At 41.4% G+C, this 23,800-nt stretch overlaps 1 protein-coding gene across 3 annotated transcripts in view; it reads right to left on the minus strand.

Moving 5' to 3' along the window:
* The window catches only part of aqr (aquarius intron-binding spliceosomal factor), an 86,312-nt gene that overhangs the window by 5,995 nt on the left and 56,517 nt on the right, over nt 1–23,800 (minus strand). For all 3 annotated transcript variants that reach the window (XM_068039379.1, XM_068039381.1, XM_068039382.1), the window contains exons 26-33: nt 20,514–20,649; nt 15,567–15,776; nt 13,135–13,272; nt 4,252–4,323; nt 3,616–3,803; nt 2,183–2,354; nt 1,752–1,922; nt 871–956 (exon numbers count right to left, since the gene is read on the minus strand). In XM_068039379.1, coding sequence (XP_067895480.1) covers nt 871–956; nt 1,752–1,922; nt 2,183–2,354; nt 3,616–3,803; nt 4,252–4,323; nt 13,135–13,272; nt 15,567–15,776; nt 20,514–20,649 — 1,173 coding nt within the window. The remainder of the gene's footprint in view (nt 1–870; nt 957–1,751; nt 1,923–2,182; nt 2,355–3,615; nt 3,804–4,251; nt 4,324–13,134; nt 13,273–15,566; nt 15,777–20,513; nt 20,650–23,800) is intronic.

Here is a 23,800-nt window from a genome sequence, read left to right on the forward strand (position 1 = left end):
ATAGAAGGAAACTGATCACCTTTGCACTGTTTGTATTTTGTGACTTGATGCTGTTTTAAACTGTTTGGGAATGTAATTTTTACAGATTTTTATGAATAAAGTATATTTTGGAAATCAAAAAAAACATATTTAGTCTCCACTTATCTACCTAGATTACTGACAGACAACCATCCTTGGTGCTAATCAGTATTGCCAGTAGAATTATAATTGTTGCGTGAAGGGAAGATTAACCATTATTGAAAAGGGAGTTTCCATTTATTTTAAACAGCACAAAAACAGATTATATATAAAAGTTTAAAATGCTAAAAATACAGGACAGATCAGCAGCTGAAAGAAAAAGATGGGTTAACATTGCTATCATTTTTTAAATTCCAAACCAGATTTCTAGCATTTAAACATTTTTCTATTTTATAAAAATAACTTTAAAAAAACGATGATCCCAACAAGTTACAATGTTTCAGTACATTTCTACCGTATTTCATCAGTTATCTAAAATATTTTTACAAGCCAGTGAAAATAATATCTTATTTCTTTTGAAACAGTGAACAGTAGTGCCCTGCTGATTTTAATGAAATTGTGCGCTGTGTTTATGATATGAAAGGCATTTCTGAAAATTGATATAAAAGAAAATCGATCAGACCATGCAGCAATGTTCAAGAATATGCAGGATATAGCTGATAATGAAGGCTTTAAAGTAAACCCACTAAAAAGACTCCCAAGATTCAAATGATGTGATCACATGAACTATTTATTTTAAGATGCTTAAAGTACTTTATTTGTGAATATTTGCATGAGTCTTGTAATGGTGTCATTCAGTACAGTCTCATCTTGTAGCTCATTAGTGACCTAAAATCATTCCACACGCCATACCTGAGATGTCCAACAGCTTTAGTTCGTACTAACGAGAGGATAATATAGTCATTCTGTTGTCCCTGGAATCTGTCCACTGTGGTCACCTGGAAGAAGAAAAAAAATCTGCACTTTCTAACTGAAAACTTGGGGGGGAGGTGGTGGTGAAGTAGCAACAGTGAGGAACAGAACAATTTCCATGGTCACCTAAAGGCACTCTATTTGGATTGCATATAGCTGCTTTAATGTATACATGGTTTAGTATTCTTTGACAGAGTAATAGGTATTTGTAGTAACTTATGAAAGCTGGTTACAGAAATAAGTATATGCACAGATGATGAAATACTTTTTGTAGTATGGCAGCTCCGTATCACATTAGTTAGACTACGACAGAACAAAATCCACATGATCCATTGAAAGGAGCAGCCTTAAATGGAATGATTGGCTTTTGCTCATTACATTCTTTCATATTCCTTAAATCGCAATATTGTACAGTCTTTAGTTACAAAATAATTTAGTCTTGAATTTGCTGAAATTAGTTTGGGGAGACAGATTATCTTTATCAGCTGCTTTAAAAAAAAACTTCCTTTGCACAGCTCTCACCTGGATTCTTCCATTGCCACTCTTAGCAAAGCACCAAGAGAAGTGATTGATAACACCCAGTGCTCACCAATATTCCTTCCCCCACCCCTATTGAAGGAAGATGCCTCATCTCCACTCAGTCATTCTCTGTACAATGTGGTTGAAATTGGGAAATTAGTGTGAACTCTTTACGCACTGCCCCGTACAGTTTCCAACCAGTTCAACTTTTTTTTTTTAAATACTTGCAAAAGGTCACTATATTTCACTATCCTACTGTAAACCAGGTCAACTGTGTAACAAGATTTGAAAATTAATCTTACCTTGCTTGGCCGTCCTATAAGAGGATTACCACCACAACGCTGATTGATAACATCACGAATCAAATGCTTCTGACCATTGTATGTTGTCAAGATGCTGATTCTCTCTGCAGGGTATCCCAGCAAGCGCATGTACATAAAAAGGGCTACTGCATATTCAGCCTCAGCAAGATTCTGTCAAATAGTTGAGTAACAGTTGTGGTTTCAGAAAATCAGGCAGTGGATTTTATACACACAAATCAGAAAATGCGAAGTAAACAAAAAAAAAAGACTTAAACATTCTTCAAATTCTTGAATATTACTTAAAAGAATGTCAAAATGGTTTTACTACAAAATAATCAGGATGCAAAATATCTCAATATTCAATCTTCAATATCTGTCAATTACGTTTTATAGACACTTAAAATTATAATGATATTAAGACAACTATTTACCTGGTAAAAGTATGGATTGGGCTCAGATTCACCAATTCCGTTGAAATCCTCCACATTGATAAGTTGGAAGTCATACACTAAGCCAGCATTGGCAGCACAAAACTCAGGTAAGATCTGGACGTGGGGAAGGTTACCTAGTTTCTTGTAACGCCAGTTATAGAGGTTGCACAAACTTAACAGAAGATAAAGTAGGGAAAAAGTCAGCAAAGAGATGCACATATGTTAAATAGTGGACATGTTTAAATGAACAAATTCCTTTTCAGTGTTGCTTGCTGTTTCTTCAAAAACCTTAAATAACCTTGACTCAGTGATAGCATTTTTACTTCCATCAGATGTCATGGGTTCGAGCCCACCATAGACAATAACTACACGTTATCTAGACTGACACTTCAGTGCAATACTGAGGGTGTACTGCAGTGCCAGAGGTGTTTATTGGATGGAATGTTAAACTAAAGCCCCATCTGCCCACAAGTGGATGTAAAAGTTCCCATGGCACTATTCAAAGAATAATGGGGGCAGTTCTCCATGTCCTGACCAACACCACCAAAGACAGAGAGATTATCAGATCATTTATCTCATTGACCTGAGGTTATGAAATCTGCTATATAACAACTTATATTTATATAGCACCCTTTAATGTAATAAAACGTCCCAAGGCGCTTCACAGGAGCATTATAAAACAAAATATGACACCAAGCTACAGAAGGAGATATCAATCAGATAACTAAAAGCTTGGTCAAAGAAGTAGGTTTTAAGGAGTGTATTAAAGGAGGAAAGTGAGATAGAGGCAGACAGGTGCAGGGAGGGTATCCCAAAGCTTAGGACGAGGGTAGCATGTAGACAAGAAACAGGAGGGGGCCAAGGATAGATCCTTGGGGAAACTAGAGTTAACGGTGTGGGAGCAGGAAGAGAAGCTATTACAAGTGATTGTCTGGCTACGATTAGATAGATAAGAATGGACCCAGGTGAGAGCAGTCCCCGCAGCTAGACAACAGCAAGAGAGGTGTTGAAGGATGGCGTGCTCAACTGTGTCAAAGGCTGCAGACTGATCGAGAAGGACAAGGAGGGAAAGTTTACCTTTGTCACAGTCACATAGGATGTAATTTGTGATTTTCAAGAGCTGCTTCAGTACTGTGGCGGGGGTTGGGGTGGGGTGGGAATGTCTTCAACATGGAGTTCCATGAAAGATGGGCATGGATTTGGGAGGCGACAACACATTCAAGAACTTTGGGGAGGAAAGGGAGGATGGAGATGGGATGGTAGTTTACAAGGATGATGGAGTTAAGGATTTTTTTAAGGAGGGGTGTTGACAGCAGATTTAAAAGGAGAGAGGGACAACACCTGAAGAGAGAGAACTGTTAACAATATTATCTAACATGAGGACCAGGAAGGGAATTTTTTTCTCTCTCTTTCTTTAAGTTCCTTTTCATTACCTTGCTCTTGCTCTGCCCTGGGCATCAAGATCCACTGTTGGAACGCCCAAACGAACAAATCGTGTAAACAGGGACTGCTCCATGTTGGAATATTTTTGGAAGGCCATGTTCTTAATGACAGGTGGAAGCTGGTGGTGATCACCTATCATAATCCAACGCTTCAGTCTACTAAAACCATCTTCAGGGTTCTAAGGGAAATGGACAATAAATAAATAACTTCCCAGTCCCAAAAACGCTGCTAGAAATTGGAAGCAATCTCCGCACTGTCAGTTACTACTTCACAAGACTGCATATCAAGGGTTTGTCCCTTATTCTGTTAGTTTAATTTAAATACTTAATAAGAAATTGGACAGTTAATGCCTTGCTTGAAATAAATTAATTTTTACTTCTGAAGTTCACGGCAACTTCCTGATGACTGCGAATGTATGGGTGACAAGTCAGGTTTACAGATTAATCCCATATCACTAAATTTAACAGTCACAGGCAAAATTTCAGCATGAGGTACATTATTTGCTTTGTTCTAACTTGGAAAAAAAAGTGACCCAAAAAATGACAGAACAAATTAATTATCGCAGCTATACCAATACCCGAACCACGCCTCTAATGTGATTAGTGTACTTCTGATAGAAACATTACTTGTAGTAGGAGTGGGATAAAGGTTTCAATCTCAAGAATCTGTGCAGCTTCCTCCATCAGGATGTTGTCATACTGCAAAAAAAAGAGTTTTTAACAATTTCTACAAATGTCAAAGGCCAACCCTGTTTCCCCACCCCCCCAAACAAAGATCAACTAGAGTGCATATACATGTGTGAGTGAATGCAAGTATTAACAAAGCAAGAGATCAGCCCAGATAATGAAAAATTCTGCAATTCAGGAAGCCAGTGATATCAATTCCACTTAGATCAGGTATAGTACAATCAGATAGAGTGTAAAACCCTCCTCTACCCTGCCCCAATGGTAACAGCTTTGTGTGTGCGCCCCTTCAAGGGACCAGATTTTTAATTTTAGTAAGTGCACAGCACCAGTTCTTTAAATCTGATTTTAAGTGTCATTTCTGAAAAAATACTATTTCATAACTAAGAAAGTAAACTTCATATTCCATGCTTCCAGGAAGACAAAATTCTCGAGTATTGATGCTTAGCCTGAAAACAACAACTACTGCTGCCAAGAGATTCCTCCCCCTTGTGCGAACTCTGAATCAATTTACTGTCATAGTAGAGAAAATGCACTGCTTGAAGTCAAGTTCACCAGAAGTGGATTGGAAATAGTCATGTATTCCCTTTTGATATAAAGAAGAATTTATTAAAGTTTTCTCATAATATCAAGCAATGAATAAGAAAATAGAAGATTGTAGCAGGACACAGATGGGTTTATAAAGTGGGCAGATATGTGTCAAATGCAGACAAATGCTATGTATTACATTCTTGGAAAACATGGTGAAAGGATGTGCATCCTAAATGGTAAGATTCTTAACAGAGTGAAGGAACAGCAAGATCTACGGTTACAACTACATAGAACTTTAAAAGGTGAGAATGTAAGCAGAGAAGGCTATAATAAAGAAAATAAGATTCTGCAGTTTTATATTTAAGGTACTGAATAAAGGGCAAATCGGAACTCAGTGATGCCATTGATTCTCTAGCCAGCGGAAAAGCCCCTGGGAAGGACAGCATTACCCCTGAAATAATCAAGAGTGCCAAGCCTCCTATACTCTCAGCACTACATGAACTGCTATGCCTGTGCTGGGACGAGGGAGCAGTACTTCAGGACATGCGCGATGCCAATATCATCACCCTCTATAAAAACAAAGGTGACCGCGGTGACTGCAACAACTACCGTGGAATCTCCCTGCTCAGCATAGTGGGGAAAGTCTTTGCTCGAGTCACTCTAAACAGGCTCCAGAAGCTGGGCGAGCGCGTCTACCCTGAGGCACAGTGTGGCTTTCGTGCAGAGAGATCGACCGTTGACATGCTGTTCTCCCTTCGTCAGATACAGGAGAAATGCCGTGAACAACAGATGCCCCTCTACATTGCTTTCATTGATCTCACCAAAGCCTTTGCCTCGTCAGCAGACGCGGTCTCTTCAGACTACTAGAAAAGATTGGATGTCCACCAAAACTACTAAGTATCATCACCTCATTCCATGACACAATTCAACATGGCGGCACTTCATCAGACCCCTTTCCTATCCTGAGTGGCGTGAAACAGGGCTGTGTTCTTGCACCCACACTCTTTGGGATTTTCTTCACCCTGCTGCTTTCACATGCGTTCAAGTCTTCTGAAGAAGGAATTTTCCTCCACACAAGATCAGGTGGCAGGTTGTTCAACCTTGCCCGTCTAAGAGCGAAGTCTAAAGTACGGAAAGTCCTCATCAGGGAACTCCTCTTTGCTGACGATGCTGCTTTAACATCTCACACTGAAGAGTGCCTGCAGAGTCTCATCGACAGGTTTGCGGCTGCCTGCAATGAATTTGGCCTAACCATCAGCCTCAAGAAAACGAACATCATGGGGCAGGACGTCAGAAATGCTCCATCCATCAATATTGGCGACCACGCTCTGGAAATGGTTCAAGAGTTCACCTACCTAGGCTCAACTATCACTCTGTCTCTCGATGTAGAAATCAACAAGCGCATGGGAAAGGCTTCCACTGCTATGTCCAGACTGGCCAAGAGAGTGTGGGAAAATGGCGCACTGACACAGAACACAAAAGTCCGAGTGTATCAAGCCTGTGTCCTCAGTACCTTGCTCTATGGCAGTGAGGCCTGTACAATGTATGTCAGCCAAGAGCGACGTCTCAATTCATTCCATCTTCGCTGCCTCCGGAGAATACTTGACATCAGATGGCAGAACCGTATCTCCAACACAGAAGTCCTCGAGGCGGCCAACATCCCCCAGCTTATACACACTACTGAGTCAGCGGCGCTTGAGATGGCTTGGCCATGTGAGCCGCATGGAAGATGGCAGGATCCCCAAAGACACATTGTACAGCGAGCTCGCCACTGGTATCAGACCCACCGGCCGTCCATGTCTCCGCTTCAAAGACGTCTGCAAACGCGACATGAAGTCCAGTGACATTGACCACAAGTCGTGGGAGTCAGTTGCCTGCGTTCGCCAAAGCTGGCGGGCAGTCATAAAGGCGGGGCTAAAGTGTGGCAAGTCGAAGAGACTTAGCAGTTGGCAGGAAAAAAGACAAAAGCGCAAGGGGAGAGCCAACTGTGTAACAGCCCCGACAAACAAATTTTTCTGCAGCACCTGTGGAAGAGCCTGTCACTCTAGAATTGGCCTTTATAGCCACTCCAGGCACTGCTCCACACACCACTGACCACCTCCAGGCGCTTACCCATTGTCTCTCGAGATAAGGAGGCCAAAGAAGACTGAATAAAACAATAAGCACAATGTTGGATTTGTAAACAAGCATTGGATAGGCCAATTGGATATTGGATGTCACAGCAGAAAGGATATTACAACCATGAAAACAGTACTACATAGATTAATTAGAATACAGGAAAAAGAGGTTATAACTTATGGCGAAGCGTTCAAAAATTTGATCTTTTTCACTGCAACAGAGAAGGCTAAGGGGGAGATAAATCAATGACCAATATAAATGAATGCAAATCATAAGCTAAAAAAGCTCAAAACAACTAAATGATTATAAATACCATATATTCCTAAAGATTGCTGAAAAAAAACGAAGGAGGAGGTTTTGTTAGGCAATGAAAAGTATGAGCCAGGCACCATCAGGGACGCATCTATGGATTGGGAACAGGGCAATCGGATGTGCATATACAAAATGGGTGACACCAGATACAGGAAACTGTGGATCTATTAATCTTGTTTCCATTCCATGTCAAATTGCAGAATCATCAGGAGTAAACTTGAGGACTACATTTATACGAGCAGCTTAGTAAACAGCAATTAACATGTATTAAGAGGAAGATCCCATTCGACCAACCTCCTTGACTTCTTTGAGGAAGTAACATCCCAATTGGACTACAAGGCCCTATGATATGGCTTGTCTAGACGTCAAAATGCATTTGACAAAGCTACACACAAAGGACTATTAGTGAAACTCAAATGTCCCAGGGTTTGGGAGTTTGGACCAATGCTATTCCTAACTTAAATAACTGACGTGGATTTAAAAATTCAATGCAAAGTGGTCAAACTTGTAGATGAAACCAAACTATGATGGGCACTGGAAGAAAGAGCTCAGAAATTACAGAATGAATTAGATAAAATTTATATGGCAAAACACTGGTAGGTGATGTTTAATGCAGACATGCAAAAAGTAATGCAGATAGGATGTAAAAGTTAGGCAGTACCCATACTTCATGAATACTGTAGAAAGAATGAAATGAAGTTGAGAGAGACCCAGAAGCCTTAATGCTGAACATGCCCAACCACTGCAGAGCAGCAATCAACAATGCCAGTAGAATGTGAAACTCCACAGCCAAAAGAGAGAAAATAAGTCAGAAAAGGTTGCAATCAGACCATACAAGAATGTGGTGAGGCAGGACCTTGAAAAATTTCTCCCGCTCTGGTCTTTGAGACGCAAGAGAGGGGGTGGGGGGATCGGGGGGGGGGGGGGGGGGTGTGGGTAGATAATGCAGAGAAGAGATGTAAGGCCTATCCCTTGGGCTGTATTTTTACAGCTCACTGCCGAAAATAAAAGCAATATTTTGCGCAGCGGCTCATGAACATGGAGGGGGGGGGGGGTAACGCCCGCCCCCTATGACGTAGAGGGGGTGGGTGCTCTGTCCCCGGCAATGGTGTTCAACACCATCGTACAGGTGCCATTTTTAATGGGCTTCAGGCCCTTCCTTTGTATTTTAATGCTTAAAGTGACAGGTTGTACAAACTATTAAAATAAACTTTTATTCACACTTTCAAATCCCTCACCCAACCCCTCATGAATAATTTGTTTGTTGTTTGTCCTCTTACCATCCCTTCCAAAAAAATTAAATTTCAGATCGACCTCTCCTCCCGAACTTTCGTTTCTTTAACCTTCAACCCCTTCCCACCATCCCCTCAACCAATCGCATTAATTTTGGCTGCTTCTACCCCCTTCCCGCCCTGAAAATTTCACTCCTACCCCCTCCCCAGCAGTGTTACGGCTTGGATCTCCGAGCAGAGATCCGAAGGCACAGGACTTCTGGCCATTGGTCGGAATATCGGCGTGGGATGGCCGTCGTTGAAAGGTAGATTAAATTTGCATTCATTAAGCTTTATTAACAAATGTAAATGACGTTTCTTTTGCCAAGTGGCAGGGTGGCTGCCCCGAGGCCTCGCCACTGCCAGTATAATGGGGCGGGGCCTTCCCGGCATTGAGGCCTGTGGCAGGCCTCTCCCAGAAGGATTTTTCAGGCACTCCCATCCCCGTGCCACGGCATCCCAACGTTGAGGGTCAGCAAAGTTCAGCCCCTTGTGTCAAATGTTTGAGAAAAGGCTGGAAAAATGTGGGATTAGCCTAGAAAGGTGGCATTTGAGAGTGGATCTTACAGAGAGGCACATGATAGTTAAGGACATAAAGGTAAATGCTGGACAGCTAAATTAAACTGCAAAAGTTGGCACTGGTTCAAATCAGTAAAACAAATTTTAGATGGACATCAAACATATGCAATGTCAAAGATCAAATGTACAAAATAGTCTTCCAGACAAAATAGTGGATGCAAAACCCAGAAAGCATTTTTAGAAACAACTGAATGTTACAAATGGGGGGGGGGACTTTAGGATCTTTCTGGATGGGTGAATTTAGATGGGTAGACTGACCTTCCTGATCCATAATTATCTCATGATCTAACAGTGATTTTTAAAATGATAAATAGTTTGAGGTCAGGAACAGTGAAAGATTGTTTCAACTGGTTAGCGAGCGATAAAGTCGGTAGAGACTTGGGATTATTGCTGGACAAAGAGGAAATTTGAAAAAAAATTTCCCCCCCCAAGGTTTATTAACCCACAAAATATTTTAATGTAATGTGTCTATTAAGACAAACACCATGCATCATTTAAATAGAATAATGTGAAAAGGAAAAATATAAAATGATATTAGGAAAGGACAGGGAAATGAGATTAGATTGTTCCAGTTGAAGAGATAGCATTAGTAAAGGCACAATGGGCCAAATGATCTCATTCTGTGTGGTAATCTTCATAATTCTATAAAACTGCCCAAACTAATATTACATAATATCCTTATAGTCACTGAAAAAACCCACTTTCGTCTGCTGATCCAGGTTCAAATCACAACTCGGGTGAAAAGACACCATGCTGCTCATTCCCCGAGTATGAAAATATTTCATGCTTCCAGGAAATCAAAGTTTATTTTCTTAGTTTATAAATAATTGTTCATCAGAACTGATAATAAAATCAGTTTTTAGGGCTAGCCATTTTCTTCATTAGAGGCACATCAAAATCACAAAAATATACGTACAAGTTTGTGTCATTTTACAATACTTAGTCTAGAACTAAGTATGCTGCAGTGAACATTCACAAAAGCTAAATTCCAGACAATGTGGCAGAACGATTGTTACAGTACTGAATCTGGTGCTGTAAATTCACAATCCTACAACTCAGACTATAAAATGACAGGAGTTACATGGTTCTTAAAATACTCAGATCATTGCTGTGCAGACATTATGGCATGAACAGTATGGAATGTTGCTGGTCTTGCAAAGGCTGAAATTTCACAGGCTTGTTTGTCCCATAGGGTTTCTTCAGATACATCTGACACTGTCCAGTCTGACATAGTCCACACAACCGGGGGAATTAGAACTGCTTTAAATTTGTTGAAAAGTTACTTTTTGGATACTTTCTTATAAAAGAAGAAAAGTAACCATAATGAAATCATAGAATCAGCCTTACTTGATCTATTGCTTTTGCTAATCAAATCCTAATTGAGTTTAGCACGTTCAGTATATATTACATGAAAACAACAACAACTTATATTTACATAGTTCCCTTAACCAAATAAAATGCCCCAAGGCTCTATATAACAATTGTCAAACAAATCAAGCTTCATAGGAAATATTAGGGCATATCAAAGAGGTAGGTTTTAAGGAGTTCCCTAAAGCAGGGAAGAAAGGTAGAGAGGCAGAGAGGTTTAGGCTGGGAATTTCAGAGCTTAGGGCCTTGTCAGTTGAAGGCATAGTGGAGTGATTAAAATCGGGGATTCCGGAGCAGCTAAAATTAGATGGGATGCAGATATCTTAGAGAGTTGTGGGGCTGGAGCAGATTACAGAGCTAGGGTGAGGTGAGGCCGAGGGACTTAAAAACAGGAATTTTAAAATTTTAAAACTGGGAGCCAATATGGGTCAGCAAGCAGACAGGTAATGAGTGAACAGGACTTGGCGCGAGTTAGCATATGGGCAGCAGAGCTTTGAATGACTAGAAGTTTATGGATGGTCGAAGATGGGAGGCCGCCCAAGACTGCATTGGAATAGTCAAGTCTTGAGGTAACAAAAGCATCGATGAGGGTTTCAGCAGCAAATGAGCTAAGGCAGGGCGGAGCAGGTCCATGTGACAGAAGTAGAAATAGGGAGTCTAGGTGATAGTGCAGTAGAGTGTGGATATGTGGTTGGAAACTTATCTCGGGGTCAAATATGACACCCAGATTGCGAAGAGTTTGGTTCAGCCTCAGACAGTTGCCAAGGAGAGAGATAGAGTTTGTGGCTAAGGAACGGAATTTGAGGCGGGGACCGATGACAATGGCCATCAACCTTTCCAATATTTAGCTGTTGGAAATTTCTGCTCATCTAGTACTGGACATCTGAAAGGCAGCAGTCTAACAATTTAGAGAAAGAGGAGGGGTCGAGAAAGGTGGTGGTGAGCTAAAGCTGGGTGTCAACAGCATCTTTGCAGAACCTAACACTTAGGGCCAGATTTTGTGCTCATCCCGATGGCGGGTTTTTTGATGTGGGGGGGGGGGCTGGAGAATTGTGGCAGAATCGCCCGCCACGGAATCCAACACCAGGAATCCCGGTTCTGATTCTTCTGGCAGCGGGATAGACTAACGACCTTCCTGTCCAGAAGCCAAATAAAGGACCTCTTCCCACCACCACTGGGATCTTCCTAGGGTGGGGGGGACGCCTTGAAAAATGAGGCGCCCTTCCTGCGGGCTTGGGGGGGGGGGGGGGGAAATCCCTCCTTTGTGGGCAATTTGTGTCCCACGGAGGACCCCCACCGGGAACAAATGTACCCCCGGGACCCCCCCCTCCCCCTGAACCGAATGCCCACCCCACCCCCTCGCCAGGGCCTTCCGAACTGGCCCTGGTGACCCCTTCCTCACCTACCTCTTCTCTGGGATTCCAGCACTGGGCCTGAGTCCCATGCAGTACTGGCAATGGCCACCGGTCCCGGTGGTGCTGCAGATACTGCTGAGCTGCCGGCCCTGCGATTTGCTGGCAGCTCTTGGCAGTGGGATCCCTGTCCCTATCAAGTCTTTAAAGGGACGGAGATCCTGCCTCCTTAAACACTGACCCCAAAAGATTGGAGGATCACTCTGGGGGGTCTGAGATAATGCATAGGTGGGGTTCCCCCCCCACCCTCTGCCTTTTTGGCCAGGTGTTGGAAGCCCCGCCTGCTGCACAAAATTTAGCCCTCAGTTTTCAAATGATGTCGCCAAGGGGCAGCCAGTAATTGAAAAAAAAAACAGAGAGCCAAGGAACATCCTTGGGAGACACCAGAGTAATGTTGTGGGAGCAGGAAGAAAAGTCACTGCTAGTAATACTCTGGCTATGATTAGATAGCCACGAATGGAACCAGGCAAGTGCAGTCCCACATAGCTGGATGACCGTGGAAAGGCTTGGGAAGAGGATGGTGTGATCGACCGTGTCAAAGGCTGCAGACAGATCGAGGAGGATAGTCTACCAATGTCACAGTTACATAGGATGTCATTTGTGACTTGGCTAAGAACCATTTCGGTACTGTGGCAGGGTGGAAACCTGATTGGAGGGACTGAAACATGTGAGTTCCAGGAAATATGGGCACAGATTTGGAAGACGATTGCACACTTATGGAGGGGAAAGAGAGGCTGGAGATGGGGCTGTAGTTTTCAAGGATGAAGGGGCCAAGGGTTGGTTATTTTGAGGAGAGGGATGATGGTGGCAGAATTAAAGGAGGGAAACAATACCTGAGGGGAGAAAACATTAATATCAGCTAAGGCCAGGAAGTTGGCACCACCAATTTGAAAACTAAATAACATGTCTTTACAGATTAAAATGCAACATTCTTTACTAAATCATTTGCTTTGTGTTCAAATAAAAATTGTAATTGCAGGTCATTTAAAAAAAAGACTTTAAATTAAAAAAAAATCACTAATAAATTTATTGAATCCCATCTAAACTACAGGTCTCTCCTATGTACTTGGACAAGAGTTTTCCCTTTTGTTCTTTCAAGAACACAGAATATTTTATACAAAGAAAGGACCAGGCTGGAAACATACCAAGCTTCAATGCATCAAGAGATAAGCTGTTCTGAAATACTTGAGTCTCTTCCAAGAATTACAGTATTAAAGGGTTGAATTGCTTTTTACCTTGAACCCCAGCTCTACTAGGTCATGTCGTTTTAAGGCAGCATGAGTACATGTCATGGCAATGATCTTTGCTTCTTTCACTAATAAATATTTTGATCTGTCTAGCCCACTGCGCAGCAGCTCAAAGGCTCGAAACTCCTGCAAAAATGAGCAGGAAAGCAAGTTAAAACAAAACCAAATCGACAAATATTTTCCATAAACCCTGCTTCTGTACCAAAGTAAAACTATGACTACATATTAAAAATACAAGATTGGACTTTGACGTGCATCTAGACAATAATGAATTAAATGATTTATGTTCAACAAACATTGCACTTTTTGATACCATGAAGCATAAGCCGTACAGAAAATTGACTTCTTGCACATGATAGAAAATAAGCTCATTCTAAAAACTTAAAATGGTTTAAATTTAAGATAAGCAGATTGACATTACCTATGCATCATTTAGGATCTCCTGGAAAGGGAGAGCCACTATTTAGAGAATAATGCAGGAAGGACTTAAGCAATATCCAATTTCTGGATACGAGGGGCATTGACATCAGTTGGCCAGATTAAATATAAACCTTTTTCAAAATTTGAGGCACACAAACGTTTAACTCAGAAAATCCCAGAAAATTGTGACAATTATTGCAGACTGAAAGTAGCTCTGCTGAAACTATCTACTCTTGTGCCATTTCCTTGCCTTTTCTAGATTCCCTTTTATTTTCTTCCTTTTCACATTCTTATACCATTACACTTCAAATTATGTTTTGGTCTTGGCCTCAATAACCACCTGTGATAAATCATCCCCTGTTGCATTAACCTTCTTAGTACTGTGCTGTTTGGAAAATCTATGATACCCTACAGCCCTATTTCCATATTTCTCTGTAAAAATGGATGCAAAATACTTAAGCTTTTCTACCATTCTCGGAGTCAAGTATGAGGTGCCCTTGCTTTCCACTCTAAATGGACCTCCCCTTTCTATGACTATCCTTTTACTTATGTTTATACTTCCCTGGATGTACATCACCAGTTTGCATTAATGCCCTTAATCTTCTAATCTCCCTTATATACATTTCATATTTTTCACTTTCCTTCTGTATTACACCCCCTATATTCATCAAGTGCTGTTTTTAGTAACCTTGTTCTCCAGAACTTTGGAACACTTGATACTTCAGTGCCGCATTATTGAACCTGCCATCTTTGAATCAACTGTTTCTTTTTATTTGCTCATGGAATGTAGGTATCGCTGGCTAGGCCAGCATTTATATTTATAACATTTATATGTTAAACCAATGTCTGCTTGACCAGTTAAATGTTAAAGGTGCCACTGCATTAATTGAGCTCTTCTGGTGTCATGTTCAACATTTATCACTCAAGCAAAAGACCAAAGTTGATGATGTAGTCACTCATCTCAATTGATGTTTGTGGAACTTTGCTGTGTGCAAATTGGTTGCTATGTTTGCCTACTTCACAGCGCTCCAAAAGTAATTCATTGCCTGTGAAGTGTTTTGGGAAATCCTGAAAAGGCACTTAATAATTGCACATTTTTTCTTTCTAACCTCTCTCCTAATTTGTGAAATCTTACCTTTGATGTACCCCTTCATTCTGAACATGAATGTATTTAATCCATACCTTACATTTAAATACCTTCCATTAGTCCACTGCTTAATCTGCAATTTTCTCAACCAGTTAACGTAGGGCTCAATTTCCATTCACTACAACATTTGCTAATTCCTAGTCCAGTACCCTTTGATTCCTCTCTCTCCTCAATGTAAACCTGATTAGGCTTTGATCACAACTTCCCCCAAGTACTGTCCCACCCATCCCACGACTTACTTATGTAATACGTAGGAATGTTTAGTTCTGCCTTACCCCTGCTGAAAGCATAGTTTATTTGAATTCAAAAACAGATTCTGAATGATTGTGTTAAGGAACTTTAGCACCAAACAATAACAGTGTGTGTTTCTCCTCTCTTCCCATCTTCATCATTGTGAATGCGGTTTCTTTATAGTAGATTTTCACATTTTAATCAGTTTATGGTTTATAACACTATGTAAATAATCATTCTAAAGAATGTGGCAGGCTCTGCTTACTAAGCATTAACTAGCAACAAGAGCATGGTCATGATTTTATGGACTATGAGCCTCATTTTATCTGCAAATTACAGAGTGCTGTAGAAATAATCAGCATCAACCCACAAGCAGAATGAGAAATCAGACATTAAACATAGAAACCAGAGACTTTTTTTGGGGTGAGGGAAGCCCATTTTCAAAATTTCTGATCTCTGTGCTGTAACAATGCTAGTTTTGATGTTTGAGATACTAAAACAAAACATTTTATAAATGGTTATATATTTAATAATACACCAGTGAATAAATCATGGAATTATATTTACTTATCAGCCTGAAAATGGCACAAGATGTATTGCTATGCTTCCAAGTGCAGCTTACCTCCAGCTGAGTAAATATTTTATTAATGTGCCTGAAACAACCTTCAGCTACTTCCATATCTTCTTCATATGATTGACCTTTAAAAATAGGCTGGGGTGCATTTGCAAAGTATTTATGGAATGGAAAATGCTCAGACACTGTAGTAACATCACCAGACATTCCACTTTTAGCCTTTACTTTACTGAGATATTCTTCCCAGCGTGACATCACCTGAATGAAAACAAGGAAAACAAATGTACAGACGTTCTTCTGTGTAGCTGTGACACAATAAGGATTAAGAATAAACCTGAGCCTCATATTACTTAAATGATAATCCTCAGAGTCAAATATCACAAGTAAAATTCTTAATTGTAGATTAAGTGGGGGAAGGGAGAGAAAAGAGAGGTGGGGTAAGAGTAAGATGGTGGTAAGGTGAGGGAAGAGAGGGGTAAGTAGGAGACATAGAGCGGGGAGAGGGAGGGGGGGGGTGAAGGAGAGGAGGGGGGGTGAAGGAGAGGGGGGGGGGAAAAAAGAGAGAGCGGGGAATGAAATGGCTAAATTAGTTTATTTTGAGAAAAAGCTACACAATACATTTTTCAAAAGCTGGACCAGCTTCAAACAGACAAAATAAATTAATCTGTGGTGTGACAGCTTACTGGCCTGTACAGGTTTGAACTTGTTTACTGACTATAGTTGGAATTGAGAGCTTAAGGATTTTGCACCAGCTTCAGTTGAATTGTTCTTAACTGACGAGGTATCTGAATTTCTCAAAAATATTATAGCATTCTTTTTGACAGCTTGGGATAGCCATTTGTTTAAGGGTACTATGTACTGAGTGTTCAAGCTAAGAGTAAACTAAGTACTATTGTGACGGTTTTTGAGGTCCAAGACCATGAGTGTGTTTCCTGGAATTGACTGATTCTTGATATCTTGTTGAATTTATTTTCTACATAGGGGCCAAATTCTTAGAGTGAATGAAGAAACAAGAATAAAACCCAGCATTTTCCTGGTTCATGGAAACCCATTTTATGATCTTCGAGAGAAAATTCTTTCCTTTTGAGATCAAGCCTCCTCAACACAAGACTCCAGACAAGTTTATTCCCTCAATTAGAATATTTTAACATTTCCCTAACCACAAATTCAAGTTCAAGCAAAATATATAAGCTCTCATCTGCTAATGTCTATTGAATCTTTGGATATAAAAATAAAAATCATCGCCAGTGGCAGAATCAGTAACAGAGCATGTACTCAACATATGAACATAAGAAATAGGAGGAGTAGACCACACGCCCCCTTGAGTCTGCTCAGCCAGCCATTAGGATCATGGCTGATTCCTGGCCTCAACTCCACCTTCCTGCCTATTCCCCATATCCCATGATTTCCTGAGACACCAAAAATCTGTTTACCTCAGTCTCTGCCTTTTCAAGTCAAGTGCACAAAAACCTTTGTTGCACTAAGAAGATCTTGTTCTCTTTACTTTCTTAACAGGAACTAAATGAACAAGTTCCATTTCAAAGCAGTAATGGTATCTCTTCATCTTTAGAATGCCCCTGTCACTGGACTTCATATCCAACCATCCACCACCAGATCACTGCTGTTGCTGTACATATGATCTGCACGATGAAACTCACCAAAAACACTTCAACAGCATCCATCTTTTTTTTTTAAAGAGATACAGCACTGAAACAGGCCCTTTGGCCCACCGAGTCTGTGCCGACCATCAACCACCCATTTATACTAATCCTACATTAATCCCATATTCCTATCACATCCCCACCTGTCCCTATATTTCCCTACCACCTACCTATACGAGGGGAAATTTATAATGGCCAATTTACCTATCAACCTGCAAATCTTTGGCATGTGGGAGGAAACCGGAGCACCCGGAGAAAACCCACGCAGACACAGGGAGAACTTGCAAACTCCGCACAGGCAGTACCCAGTATTGAACCCGGGTACCTGGAGCTGTGAGGCTGCGGTGCTAACCACTGCGCCGCCCCACAATCTCTCCTGTAATTTCTACCACCAAGGTAAAAAAAAAAAGTGCAGCAATATCCTAGCGACACCATTTACCTCTAAGCCACACAGTATCCATAACTGAACATATATCGCCATTCATTAATCATCGGTGGGTCAGAATCCTGGATTCCCTACCTGACAGCATTGTGAGAAGCACCATCACAAGGACTGAAGTGATTCAAGGCGGCCCAGTGTTACCTTCTCAGGGCAATGAGGGAAGGACAATAATTATAGTTTCAACAGTAACCTCCATATCCAGAAAAAAATTAAGCAAAAATGCCAGAGGAATGAGTGCCAGAGGACCCCAGGTTAGTGCGCAGGTTGGAAGTCTGACTCTGACCGAAGTAGTACTTCCTTTATTAATAACACAGCTGTCCCTCCCTCCCAAAGGGCTCTTTTAAGTAACAAACTGGATCAGACTGAATGAGTGGCAAGGGGTTCCGAGATCCCTTTGCTGACCCAGAAGGGAAAGAATCAAGTTGAAGTTTGGCATTGTGCAAGCCAAGGAATACCTGCAATATTTTGCAGTAAATGCACGGTCCAACACCAGAGAACTGTGCTGAGAGTATGAGCTGCACTGTGAAGCTCCACACATAAAGCATGCAGGATAAAGCAATGCCACTTTTCACATTCAGCCATTTTAAAAACAGGGAATATATAACACATTTTGAAATTATAAACATGAGAACATAACTGACAATTCTATTAATGACTGTTGTTGGTAAGGGTTGATGACATCAGAGGCAAATACTTAAATTCAGGCACTGGCTCAGGCTAAAGCAATCATTAAGAATTCTGCTTTGAATGTGTCTGACACTGGGTAGAACATGCTTGTCTGTAACAAAGAATTAGTTGCAAGAAAGGATTGAAAGGGATAATGCACTAAGATTTCTCCTGTTTGGATGAAAACCATTGCTTTGTGCTTAATGCATAAGGATCATCACCACATTCTGACTAATGTCTGCTCAGACTAAAAGAGTATAATTTTCTGAAATTTCAGATTACTAAAAGACAAATATGTGCATATGATACAAATGAAGGAAGGAATGTACTTTGCATCCAAAATGTGTCCAAATGTTTGGTACAATGCTTTCTTTTCTGCAGAGAAAGGTAACCGTTATGTAGGTATGAGCAATGATCAAGGTGATGAATTAAAAATGTTCTTGTTCTGCCCAAATGACTCAGTTAGAAAAGCCATCCTTAAATGAACAAAACAAAAGGTTACCAATTTGTCCTCAGCTAGCCAATCTCAACAGCGATGAAGTAACAACTGAGATCTGTTCCACTGAGCTGGGAAGAGGAAAATAAGCATTCTTAGTTCTCATTATCAGCTTATGATTCCCAACTTGAAAAGGCACTTGCAGAGATCAAATGAGGATAGAATCAAGCTCAAATGGGATGCTTTCCATGGGTTGTTAGCCTGATAGCAATGTCTAGGCTTACAAGTGAAGAATGGGCAAAAAGGCAAGACATCGGCAGTGGAGAGATTTTCCAGAAGAGAAATATACCAATAAAAAAAAGTTCATATGCCCAGAATGTTACGAATCAATGCAAATATACAAGTAAACTTTAAAAACAGAATTCTTCATATAATTCTAATTTGTTCATTGACCATTTATTATTCACACACAATTTTGTTTCCAGCCTGATATTGGGTTCTGTGGTAGGGGGGGTGGGGGGGGGGCAGAGAATCGACGGGACCCTGCTTTCCATATGCTAATCAGATTTTGTAATATAATCTGCAGCGATCATGCCTTCAGTTCCCTATCTTCAGCACGACGCGCGGCACTCTTTCCCGTCCAGAAAAAGCTGGCACCACTGAGGTGGGGAGGGAATCAGCTCTGCACGATTTACATAGGGTAGGTGATGAAGGGATCAACTCTGCACTATTTGCATAGGTAAGGTGGGCAAGGGGTCAACTCTGCAGTATTTATATAGGGAAGGTGGAGAAGGGGTCAACTCTGCACTATTTGTACAGGGAAGGGCAGGGGGAATGGGTCAACTCTGCATTTTGTAGAGCTATCTGCAGGGCTGGCAGCCTTTTAAAAATGGCACCAGCACCTGCTCCCACATCAGGAGATGCCGTGAATGGTGTTGCCAATGCCGCCCTGCCACATGATGAGGGGACAGCCGCCATGAATATGCTAAGTGGCTGCACGCCTCCCATGCCGGGTGGCCACCGTTGGGGCTAACAAAATCCAGCCCAAGAAGTTCCCATTTGTGAAAACAGATTGCAATGCAGGAGGGTGAACGGGTTTGCACGGTGAAAAGCGGAAGGTCAAATTTGTGTGATATTTATGCAAAATAAAACCTGGCTCGGGTATAAAATTAAAACCCGACCTGGGCCTGACCCGACCAAAGCCAACCCGAACCCAACCCAAGCCAAGCCAGAGTCCTTTAATTTTTTTTCACGCCCAACCTGACATGAATATTCTTCATCTGTTCCAGCAGCAGGCTATTCCTGCAGTTGGAGTTGTGGGGAATCATGCATAAGCCTGATCCCACGACTTCCCGGTAGCAGCACTGTACAGCCCAACCCCACCCGAGCCCGAATGCTAGACTCGGAATATAGACCTGATATGTAGTCAGGTCTAGTCAGGCTCGGGTCGGGTAGCCAGGCTTTAATGCAAAAGGTGCAATGAATGTTAGACATCCGAGGTGCAATTACAAAAAATAATCTACATGTCCAGATATAAGAATTTTCAGTTTACAAAGATAGATTTTCTCGGAAAAAAGGTACCTTATAGACAGACCATTCAAAATAAAACATTCAAAGCAAAATCCAACCTACTGTTGCCACAAGTTACCGAAACAAACTTGTGAGGTGTGTAATTGCAACTGTAATAGTAAACAGAAACAATGAAACTGAGAACAATGATCAAATGCTCCCACACCTACCCACACTGAACTTGGACACAGAGGTAATCTTCCACACTGCAAATGTCTTACCTGATACAGGTAAAAATGTCCAGCTGTTTCACAAGTATACGACACATCTCCATGCACCCCCAGACTCTCTTGCAATCGTCCTACTTCACGCAATAACTCGAGCCTTCTCGCCAACACATAATTTACCCGACCATACCTATAAAGCAAATTGAAAACAAACCAGACTGTAGTACCTACAGATTATACTGCTCACATACAAATATTGCAAGTATTTGTGGAATTATTTGTTCTGTATTACAATTCATGATTAGACTGTGAAATTGTCCACATTTTAGCATTGGAAAAAAAGTATTTAATTGCAAGTTAATTGTAATTTAATTAATTTGAGAATGGAAAATATAAAATCTTGAACAGGTCCATAAAGTCAGAAGTTAGTTAATGCATCAGCATAAAAATCACAGCTATTTGGAAAAAGCAATTCCTTTTAATGCATCAGCTTGGCTCTATTGGTTTCACTCTCGACTGTAGGTTCAAACCTCATTCTACAACTTAGGCATATAATCTAGGCTAACAGTCCAGTGTATTACTGAGAGAATGCTGCATTGTTGCAGGTATCATCCATCAGCTGGGAAATTAAACCTGAGACCCCAGCTGCCAGCTCCAATTGTACAAATGGACACTAAAGATCCATGGCACTTTTCAAAACAAGTGTTCTCCTGATGTCTTGGCCAGCATTCTTCCCTCAACCATTACCATCAGAAATAGATTAGCCAGTAATTCACCTCATTACTACTAGGGGAATATTGCCCTATGCAAAATGGTTGGCATGTGGGTCTTCATAACAGTCACTTCAAAGCATTAATTGTATGTGAGGTGCTTTGAGTCATTTCTTGGAGATGTGGTAATGCAGTATAAAAATGTCAGTCTATATTTTGTTCTAATTAACAAAATAAATAAACTAAGCTTCATTTGAAATAGCTTTTGCTAGTCTATGAATTTTATGCTTAAAGTGTCAGCATCAAATATTTCCATGTCAAGTACAGCACAATTAGGTGCTGAGAAAAGCTCTCCCTATTCTACTTCACAATACACACTCAGAAGAGCACCTCGAACTACCAAGGCGACATTTCTCATTGCCCACACCAGCTACCTTGCGATGACAAAGAATGCAAATTCAAGTCATATTAGGAGGCCACTTTGAGAAGTGAAACTACAAAAAAAACTTCATTTCGTATACAACCCTCATAAACTGCAGACAAAGAAAATTTTCATCTCAACAATCCGGATTGGATTTCAACCCAGGGCCCAGAGGTAACTGGTCAGAATATAACTCAATGCATCACTCAGTACTCAAGAAATAAAGTTTAAAGTAATTAGGTGATATATGAAGTAGTTAAGCTAATAAAGTCCTCTACAAACCTGAACAAACAGTAAGGTGACAAGTCTGGAAGACAGTTTTCTTGCTAAGTAAGTTCATCAACTTTGACACATAGTTCCACTGGACTGCTCATGAATTTAAATGGTAGACGTAATATTTTGAATTCTGATACGACTAGATGAGAAAGGTGTCTAGGGGTCCCTCTCAGCCTTCACCTGATCTTACCGTAGCAGGATTTAATTTTAAACACACCATGTTTTTAGCTCCCCCTTGGTGAATCCTTGTTCACTGCTTTCCAATTATAAGGCAAAGAAACCAGTGCAAACAAGTTTTCTTAGGTTTGAAGAAAGGTTGAAATTTATTAAACAAACTCGAATTCGGTTAACGCCTACGGATACACGACGCGCCCATGCTAGCATGCACACGCGATACACACATGCAGATAGAGACAGAATAGAACTGAAGAAACAAAGAGGAAAGTTTGAGGCAATCTCTGAAGGGGGTTTTTGTTACGGATCATCAAGCTCACTGCATAGTCCTTGATTGTAGGTAGATCTTGCTTTTCGTTGGGGCGCAGTATTCTTCTTAAACCTTGTCCGCTGTAGGAGACTTTTCTGTCTTGGGGTTCATGTGTCTTCAGTGGATTTGGAGTTCCGTAAGAGATGGGAGCAAAACAGGAGAGATCTTCTCAGACCAGGAGCAAACAGTCTCAGTTCAAACTCTGTGGCTAGTTCAAAAAACCCTGGAACAGCCAGTCAGTCATGTGACCTTCTGGTCCAACCAGTACGGGCCCCTGTGGATTGCATCACCCCAGCAGGCCATGGAATGCGCTTCCCCATCCCCTCACTGTCTGGTGATCAACACCCATTGTGGATTGAATGTGTCCTTTGTCTACACAAGCAACGTATGTTAGTATAGTATGCAAATGCTTTTTCCAGCCATGGCTGATCTGTTCAACAAATCATTTCCTCGCTCTAGCAACAGTTCAAAATCAATGTTCATGTGACAAAACCAGGTGGGGGCCTACATGACAATACAATAAAAATAGATCTCCGATGCTGTTGCCAATAGCTATTCACATAAATTGTTTTATGCTATGTAATAAATATATGGTATTTTCACGGCCATTGATTTACATTGATAAAAAAATGTCAAAATACTTCATCGACAGGCTTGTGGCGGCCTGCAATGAATTTGTGCTAACCATCAGTTCCAAGAAAACGAACATCATGGGACAGGACATCAGAAAAGCTCCATCCATCAATATCGGCGACCACACTCTGGAAGTGGTTCAAGAGTTCACCTACCTGGGCTCAACCATTACCAGCAACCTGTCTCTCGATGCAGAAATCAACAAGCACATGGGAAAGGGGTCTGCTATGTCCAGACTGGCCAAGCGGGTGTGGGAAAATGGCACACTGACACGGAACACAAAAGTCCGAGTGTTTCAAACCTGTTTCCTCAGTACCTTGTTCTACGGCAGCGAGGCCTGGACAATGTATGTCAGCCATGAACAACGTCTCAACGCATTCCAACTTCGCTGTCTCCGGAGAATCTTTGGCATCAGGTGGCAGGACCGTATCTCCAACACAGAAGTCCTCGAGTCAGCCAACATCCCCAGTATGTACGCCCTACTGAGCCAGCAGTGCTTGAGATGGCTTGGCCATGTGAGCCGCATGGAAGATGGCAGGATCCCCAAGGACGTATTGTACAGCGAGCTCGTCACTGGTATCAGACCCATCAGCTGTCCATGTCTCCGCTTTAAAGACGTTTGCAAACGCGACATGAAGTCTTGCGACACTGACCACAAGTTGTGGGAGCCAGTTGCCAGCGATCACCAGAGCTGGCGGAGAGCTATTAAGGCGGGGCTGAAGAGAGGCGAGTCGAAGAGACTCAGCAGTTGGCAGGAAAAGAGACAGTAGCGTAAGGAGAGAGCCAACTGTGTAATAGCCCCGGCAACCAACTTTAC

The sequence above is a fragment of the Heterodontus francisci genome, chromosome 9, assembly GCF_036365525.1.
Source record: "Heterodontus francisci isolate sHetFra1 chromosome 9, sHetFra1.hap1, whole genome shotgun sequence".
NCBI classification, from domain to species: domain Eukaryota; kingdom Metazoa; phylum Chordata; class Chondrichthyes; order Heterodontiformes; family Heterodontidae; genus Heterodontus; species Heterodontus francisci.